Consider the following 8575-nt stretch of genomic DNA (forward strand, 5'->3'; position numbering starts at 1 on the left):
TTACCGGTCGTCGTTAATCTAGCTTAATTACCGGTCGTCGGTAATCTAGCTTAATTACCGGTCGTCGGTAATCTAGCTTAATTACCGGTCGTCGGTAATCTAGCTTAATTACCGGTCGTCGGTAATCTAGCTTAATTACCGGTCGTCGGTAATCTAGCTTAATTACCGGTCGTCGGTAATCTAGCTTAATTACCGGTCGTCGGTAATCTAGCTTAATTACCGGTCGTCGGTAATCTAGCTTAATTACCGGTCGTCGGTAATCTAGCTTAATTACCGGTCGTCGGTAATCTAGCTTAATTACCGGTCGTCGGTAATCTAGCTTAATTACCGGTCGTAGGTAATCTAGCTTAATTACCGGTCGTCGGTAATCTAGCTTAATTACCGGTCGTCGGTAATCTAGCTTAATTACCGGTCGTCGGTAATCTAGCTTAATTACCGGTCGTCGGTAATCTAGCTTAATTACCGATCGTCGTTAGTCTAGCTTAATTACCGGTCGTCGCTAATCTAGCTTAATTACCTGCCATCGGTAATCTAGCTTAATGACCTGCCATCGGTAATCTAGCTTAATTACCTGTCATCGGTAATCTAGCTTAATTACCTGCCAACGGTAATCTAGCTTAATTACCTGCCATCGGTATTCTAGCTTAATTACGGGCCATCGGTAATCTAGCTTAATTACCTGCCATCGCTAATCTAGCTTAATTACCTGCCATCGGTAATCTAGCTTAATTACCTGCTATCGGTAATCTAGCTTAATTACCTGCTATCGGTAATCTAGCTTAATTACCTGCTATCGGTAATCTAGCTTAACTACGAACCATCGGTAATCTAGCCTAATTACGGACCATCGGTAATCTAGCCTATAACGGGCCATCGGTAATCTAGCCTATAACGGGCCATCGGTAATTTAGCTCAATTACGGGCCATTGCTAATCTAGCTTAATTACCTGCCATCGTTTATCTAGCTTAATTACCTGCAATCGTTACTATCCATTCGAAATTATCAGCTAAATCGATTAATTATCACAAAAGTTATTTGTTAATTCTAATTCCTTCCCTAAAATTGTTTCATATATCAATATCATTCAGTTTTTGCAACGAAACAGAGTAAAATCAGATGAACGTCCGTGGTAAAACAACGTAAGTGCAAGAGTAGCTTTCTCCTTGGCTTTATCCACGGTAAAACATCGTAAGTCCAACAGTATGACATATAGGGTGCAAAAACGTAAGTCAAAGCATGATTAAAAAACATGAAATTTAGCACTTAAACTTAATTTTTCGCAAAAACATTAAAAATTGTCCGAGAAAAAGGTTTATATTTTGATATAAAACCGTTCCCAAACGTAACAAACGAATATTTCATTTCGAAAGGGTGGCCACAAAATAGTTAAATTGGAGAAAAACTCCATGTTATTTCTATGGGAAAATTTAACTTTTTCACCAAAAGGGCTGAATAATTTTATGGAAATGAAAACCACCCTTAGCAACTTTATTTTTTATAAAATAAACTAATGGGTGGATCTTTTTTGAAATTTTAACCACATATTGAGGGCCGGAATTGTAGTTCTGTGGAAATTTTTCGAAACAATTAATACAATACAATAAAAACTACATCCAAACAAAAAACCCTCCTTATACATTAAGAGCAGTATGAAGTCTTATCTAAGAGAGCTATCGTGCTCCTAGAATAGCTACATTCACAACTAGTCAGCAGTATAAACACTACTGTCTTGTTTCACCTCAACGATATTCTTAGTTTGCCAACATGAGTGTTAAGCTGACTTGTGGTTAGACGCACTGAATGTCAATGCGCACCATAATAAGAATTAAAACTTCTGAGCTATAACCCGATATCAGAAGAAAATAGGGGAAGTACGTATTCGTACCTTTAGCTAGTGCAAGTCGTCCTTCTCTCCCAGAAACAAGCTATCGCTTTAAATTGGCCAATCAGAGATACGCAGAGAACCGATAGAAATTTTTGAAGGTGCGCCACTATACCGTGAGCATAGCCCACTTGATCACGCACGCTGGCTGCACGCGCTCTAGAAGCCCGTCCAAACGATTTTTTTTACATGTTAACTAGCGAATACGGCGCGTCACATAGGTTCGGTCTAAACTTTCAAACCCGTCTGGTTTTAACATGGGCGTCTATGGGAGGGGACCAGTTTTTTCAACGTTTTTGACAATATTAGTGCATCTACTGGTTCAAATCTCTTGAATTTTTAATGAGACGTGTATTGAAAGGTTTGATATTATCCTGAAAAATTTAAAGTCTTCAGCTATAATAGTTTTTTTTTATAAAAAATAAAAATCATCACAAAGTAGATAAATAAATCCTTCAATTTCTCTACTATGTGATGGTTTTTATTTTTTATAAAAAAAACTATTATAGCTGAAGACTTTAAATTTTACAGGATAATATCAAACCTTTCAATACACGTCTCATTAAAAATTCAAGAGACTTGAACCAGTAGATGCACTAATATTGTCAAAAACGTTGAAAAAATAATTAAACTGTCTTTTTTTTACTCTCGGCATTTTCGTTCGTGACGCTGGTGCGCATGACTTAAATAAGTTAACCAATCATATTCCAGCATTAAATTAAAAAAATATATTTTAGTTACCGCCGCCGCCGCAGAGTGTCGCATGGCCTTTTTTTCCCCATAATGACGTAAAATACATAAATGCTGTGACGTCAGCAACAATCGGCCTCAATTGCGGGAATTCAACAGTGACTCTATGTATCTCTATGACCATAACAAAATCACGAGCGGATAGTAGCCCGACAGGGTCCTGTATGACGTCACTCACTTAGACCAATTAGGGGCCATATGTAAGTCATGTGACAAAAATACTCGGGAATTGGACGAAACACGTCGTCTGCATGTATGCTTCAAGATTTGAATCGTTTGACAGACCTAGGCTTAATGAAACCATTATTAAAGGCTTTGTTTTGTTTGGAAATGGAGACCTACCTGTTTTGTAAATGTTCGGTCCCAAAGGAAGTCACAAATAAAGTTGAGTAATCATTTCTCTATTAAAAAAAACGTTCCTAGGATTGCATTATATCTATTCACATGATATAACAGTCTTACCTGACTAATTATACCACGGGGAGTACAAAAAAATTAGTTAAAAAATAGGGTCAGGCTATTGCCACACACACACAAAACGTGTAAGGGAGTTTGTGTGGCAATAGCACGGAGACTATTGCCATACAATGTGTGCCACACTCACACAAAATGTGTAAGAGAGTGTGTCAATCCTAACAGTGCTATACTATTGGAACACAAAATACAAGCGCGGGGACTATTGACACACACATTTGTACCTATGACAATTAGTTAATTAAATTTTTCCATTTAGATAAAAGTTCACAGGTTCTACGATCCTGTATAATTATTTCAAATGTCTGGGGTCACTAATTTCAAGGCTGATTTGGAAATGTCCAATAAAATTGTTTGCTTATTTTCGTCCCTGATTCAATTAACCTTGACAGGCGGGCCACTGTACTGATAGGCCCATCACTATTGACACACACAAAATTTGACCTTCTATTTTAATGTAAAAATTTAATTATCTTGTACAAGGGAACTGTGTGGGAATTGTTCATTGGCTACTCCCACACACTGTGTGGTAATAGTCACTCCCTAAAAGGTATTCGTCTGTGGCAAGTTAGTTAAAAACCATTTTGAAATCACCTAACCCAACCTTACCTGAACCAAACCTATCCTAACCTGTGCCTAAACCGACCCTAATTGGAGATTAAAGATTGGGATTTTTGAGATTTCAAATTAGTTTTTTACCAAATTGACGCGGACGGATATTTTTTTAACTAAGTTTTTCAATTCCCTGTGCTCTAATTAGTCAGGTAAGACTGTTAATTATTTCAAGTAAATAAGTAATCATAAAGGTTAACCTCAATTTTAAAAGTGCTAAGAAATAACTGAGTTTATTTATAAATGATGGAACAAAGTGCGTGCATTTTAGAATTTTTATTCCTGTTCTCTTCAAGAGGAACTAATTATGTAACAACTTTGAAAGACATTGCAATTGAAAATTAAGGAACTAAGCATTTTTTACACTCCCAGGTTTCTTCGTTTGGTTCAGTTAAAACCTTTTGGCATTTCCAATGAAACCATTTTTGGCATGTGTCGCATGAAATCATGTTTAATTTTGTTGTAATTATTTTACATGTATTGCAGGACCATAATTTCTTCTTTATTTCTAATACTTGATTTATAACCCGCCAAGCATCGTCGTCCAAAAAAGTCCTTATTTCTTTTATTATCTCATTGGTTAGGGCATAAGGAAATTATCTCTCTCTCTAAGGGCCCAAGATTCTATGTTACGGATGAAATGTATGTCCGATTTGGTTAGCCATCCGTCTCATCTCAAGTGGTATAATAATTGTATAGCCTAAACAGAGGCCGAGCGCATTCGCTGCAGAGTAACCCGGCATTGAACATTTTTCCCTCCTTCAAATATTTCTCACGACAGCTCTTCGTGATTTTTACTAAGCGCGAATTTACCTCTTGTGTCTGAGAGAGCTGGGGGGTTCTGGAAATTCTCTTACTTATTTTTTCCCCTCAGTCCTTCCTCTCTCGCGTCTCGCCACTCGCCTCCCCGCCTGTTTTAGTTTGATTCCCAACCGCTTGGGAGCGTTATCTCAGAGCTCGCGTCTAGACCACGACCGGCTTAGGATATCGGTCGTGGCTGATTTTGAAAATTATTTTTCTCTCCCGCGAATTTCACGAAAAATTCGGAAAGAGCCCCTATACAAAATCTACGTCACATCTAGCAGAACTAGATGTTTTTGCTAATAGATGCGCTTGGGCCCTTAGAGAGAGAGATAATTTCCTTATGGTTAGGGTTATATCAATTATAGCATCCGGAACATTTTCAGGCTTGGTTTCAATATCTTTTTCCTCAAGAATGACTTCTTTTTTGACTAGAGACCGAAATAATTCTTTTGAAATAAATCCCTGAATGAATCGGCGAGCCAATAGAGTTATCCGGCTAGTTGGCTTTCTCGATTTCATTTTTAGTGAATCACAAACAGGAACATCAGCTTCAGGTACAGGATTGGTTTCTTGGACGGAGGTTGTAGGATCATTTGAAAGGCTGGGGTTTTTTTTATCACAGTTTCGTATAGTTTTCACGGCATAAAGGTGATCTTCATCTTTGGTACAATCGCTTGTCAAGGAGTTTTCTAGATCAATTTTTTCAAACCACGTTGGTTTTGCACATTTTACTCGTTGATTGGGTTTTTTATTCTTTCTCGAGAAAAATATTTTTTTGTGTTTCAATGTTTTTATTGCTTGGACCGTTATTTTTCATTTGAAAATGACTAGATGTTTCCGTATATCCTTTGAGCTCAAGGATGTTAGCAGCATTATTAATGTGCTGTTTCGCAGTCATTAACGCATCCAGGTTCTTGCATTTTTTTATTTGCTCACATAGCGCCATTGTTTTAGAGATGAGGCTGTCTTTCACTGAATCAATATTGTCTTCGTTTTTGGCAGTTAAAAGTTTTAGGATGTAGTCTTTTTCAGGCTTTTCAGAATCAGTGACCTTGTTTTCAGAATCTTCATTACGTTCCAACTCTATTCTTAGTGTTTCAGAAGCTGCGATACCTTTAGTTGAATCTCTTTCTAAACCAGGAGTTACAATTTCTTCCGTTGTTATTTTTTGAATAGAGTCTGCGTATTTTTGGAATCTGATTGTTAAGTGTATGTGTTTGCAAATGTTAGTTCCGACAAGCGCGTCTGGGCAATTGCACGTATAGTCATGAAGACAAATATCACATGTATGGCATCTAACTTGACATTGGTTTTGGCATGGTGTTTGTTTTTTTACTTTGTACATTATTCCTTCTGATGCAGTGGTGTCATCCTTTAAAGACTTTTCACTGACAACCTTCCATGTGGAGTTTGATGAGGCGGTGACTAGATCAATGGGCAGTTGCATTGCTGTTTTGTGGCGCTTGACTATTTGGGTGCTTTTCCATGTCTGTTTTCCCTTTTCCAGCTTTATAAGCCTTTTTATGGCCAAATCTCGAACAAATTGAAAAAGAATCACCATACATTTGTCTAGCCTTTTCCCTTGTTTCCCCTTCAGGTATCCATCTCCATATTTTAATGATTTGTGGAAGGATTCTACGTACATATTGGTATTTATTCCACTTCCAGCTCGAAAACATTTCGCCCATTCTTTTTTCACTGGAACCCATTCCTTTGCAAAATAATGCCCAAAATCAGTGGTATATTCATTTTCCTCCATTTTCTCCATAGTTTTTTGAAGCAGATGTTCAAATTTTTCTTCTTCTGGCTCTTCCAAAATAAGGCAAAGACCTTTATATAGTGCAGAAGCCACATCCTTGTCTCTAATTTTATGTAAGTTTTTTTGCCAATCATGGTGGACGTGCCAATGGCATAGAAGTTTTTGCGAATCCCCGCCAAAAACCTCGTTCCAGGCATTGAAATACTGCGATGCTTTGTCACTCATAATTACTTTTGGTTGAATAATGCCAGCTTCTTTCTTCAATAACTTAAAAAATAAAGTTAAAGCCGTGATAGTTTCTCGATTGCAGATTAACCAAGCCACTGGGATACCTTCAAGAAAATCGTCAACAACCAAAACCGTTATCAAGTTAAAATCGTAACTGTTGGTCCCGTGGGTAGCATCCAAGCAAATAACATTGTTCCCAAATTTTTGCACCATATGCTTTTGGAAATCCGTCATAATAGCGAGAGCAAAATCATTTTTTTCTAAAGTGCATGGCTCATCTTCAGGGAACGCGATTGTTTCTTCTTCCTGTCTTTTATACAAAAAGATGCTTCTTTCTTCTTTTAAATTTTCCAAAACATAAGCATCAACGCTAAGCTTATCATTGGCATGTTTCGAGACCTTTTCTATTCCGAAACTGTTTGTGATATTCAAAATATCACGTTGAGTACATAAGTGTTTTCGCTCCAAGGTATTTTGTTTCCCAGAAAAAATATTTCTTCTTACACGCTGTGGCTCTATTCCTTGGGACAGTTGGCCTGCAATAGCGATTTTATCTGGTAAAGGAATTCGAAGATGAGAGAGCTCATTTTCGTGGCCATAGTGTTGATGACACACTGTAACCGAGACTGATTCAAAGTCATTGAAACGGCGCACTATCAAACTCGAGGTGCAGTTAAATCCAATTTTCCCAGATCCTTGAGACTTTAATGATCTTTTGCCAGTTGCTAAACTTTGAAATTCTCCTGTTCTGCTGCAATAGAAGTAGGTGGTTTTCCCACTCGAGGTAGAATTCACTTTATCTTCAACATAGAAAGCTTTTGTTGACCTTTCATATTCATTTTTCCAGTCTTGAAAATCTATTTAAAAAAATTTAAGATAATATAATAAGATTGGTTAATTTAATCTTTCAACTTGTTTCAAATTTCAGCTTGATCAAACATGGAAATTATACTCTGTTAGGTTAGGTTTACACAAGTAATAAATATATAATAAGATGTGAAATAAATGAATTTAGGGCATGTTTAGAAATTTTGATAAACTGCATTGCCTAAATGAAATTAGGGTTGGTTTTACAACTCTTAACAATCATATTTAAAGTTTTGAACTCACATACATATTACTCATATGAACCTAAGCTAATACATTCTAATTAATAATTACTTAAATATATCAAATCTGTGAAAGTAGTTTTAAATTTTTAAATCTGTCTCGCAAAGGTTTTAGAAATAAAATGTATTTACCAGAATAGCTCTTGAATTTCTTTTCTTCACTTTTAATGTCAATTTTGTGGGAAATTCGCATATGTTCTTTAAAATCTTCACTATATTTTGCTGTAAAAGTACAGTCACCTTCTTTACATATGAAAATCTGGGAACAAATCCTTCTGCGTAGAGTTTGCAAGTTCTCTCCCCGCTTGTTAAAAGGAGTTTTCCTCCGCGGTCTAACCCGGTTTCTCCTTTCCATCAAAACTTGCTGAGGTTAACGGTAATAGTTAGTATAGGGCGCTGTAGGTTAGCTGTGGCATAGGGGCTAGCCACCACCCCTCTATGCAATGTAAAGGGACCCACCTGTAAACAAGCCATAGGCTTAGTGTGGACATCCCTTCTTAGAATTTTTTAAAAAAAAAAAAAAATATGAAGTTACCAGGCTTTATATCTTTTTCATTTGGAAGAGGAAGTGAACAAGATTTTCTGTGAGTGTAAAACCATGACTTGGTTCGAAATTCTTTTTTACAGCCACAAACTTTGTAGAACTCTTTCTTTCGTGAACTTTCAGCCATTTGTATCGAAAATGAAAATTAACTCTTAAATACAGCCATAAATTAACAATACTGTTACTGCCTTAGAGGCTGAGTCAGATACCCAACTGATGTCTTGCGCGGGAATAAATTAAACAAGGGAAAAAAGCACGTGGTAACAGAAAAAGGTAAACAAACCATAGGTCCCGCCTCTATCGAAGTATAACTCCCATTGGTCTAAGTGAGTGACGTCATACAGGACCCTGTCGGGCTACTATCCGCTCAGACCGCTCGTACAAAATCAGCATTCAGCTGGATAGCAGACGA

The 8575-nt window shown here is 37.0% G+C and overlaps 1 protein-coding gene across 1 annotated transcript; it reads right to left on the reverse strand.

Moving 5' to 3' along the window:
* Positions 1-2509: 2509 nt before the first annotated feature.
* Positions 2510-8290, reverse strand: LOC149587195 (uncharacterized). Its single transcript, XM_089863509.1, has 5 exons — positions 8155-8290; positions 5322-7367; positions 4899-5212; positions 2625-2793; positions 2510-2565 (listed from the first exon to the last, which is right to left on the reverse strand). The coding sequence occupies exons 1-5, from the start codon at positions 8288-8290 to the stop codon at positions 2510-2512; spliced, it is 2721 nt and encodes a 906-aa protein (XP_089719635.1).
* Between the last annotated feature and the right edge of the window lie 285 nt (positions 8291-8575).

This window comes from Phalangium opilio, unplaced genomic scaffold (assembly GCF_054372755.1).
Source record: "Phalangium opilio isolate 3A_F unplaced genomic scaffold, DU_Popi_V2 ptg001170l_1, whole genome shotgun sequence".
Taxonomy (NCBI): domain Eukaryota; kingdom Metazoa; phylum Arthropoda; class Arachnida; order Opiliones; family Phalangiidae; genus Phalangium; species Phalangium opilio.

Bases quoted from the DNA above. Each gene is read 5' to 3' on its own strand.
- LOC149587195 (XM_089863509.1), bottom strand. From the start codon at position 8,290: ATGGCTGAAAGTTCACGAAAGAAAGAGTTCTACAAAGTTTGTGGCTGT. The intron at 5,213-5,321 runs GCAATAAAAACA...AAATTGATCTAG, and splicing joins AATGAAAAATAACGGTCCAA to AAAACTCCTTGACAAGCGAT. The intron at 2,566-2,624 runs GTAACTAAAATA...AACTTATTTAAG, and splicing joins GACACTCTGCGGCGGCGGCG to TCATGCGCACCAGCGTCACG.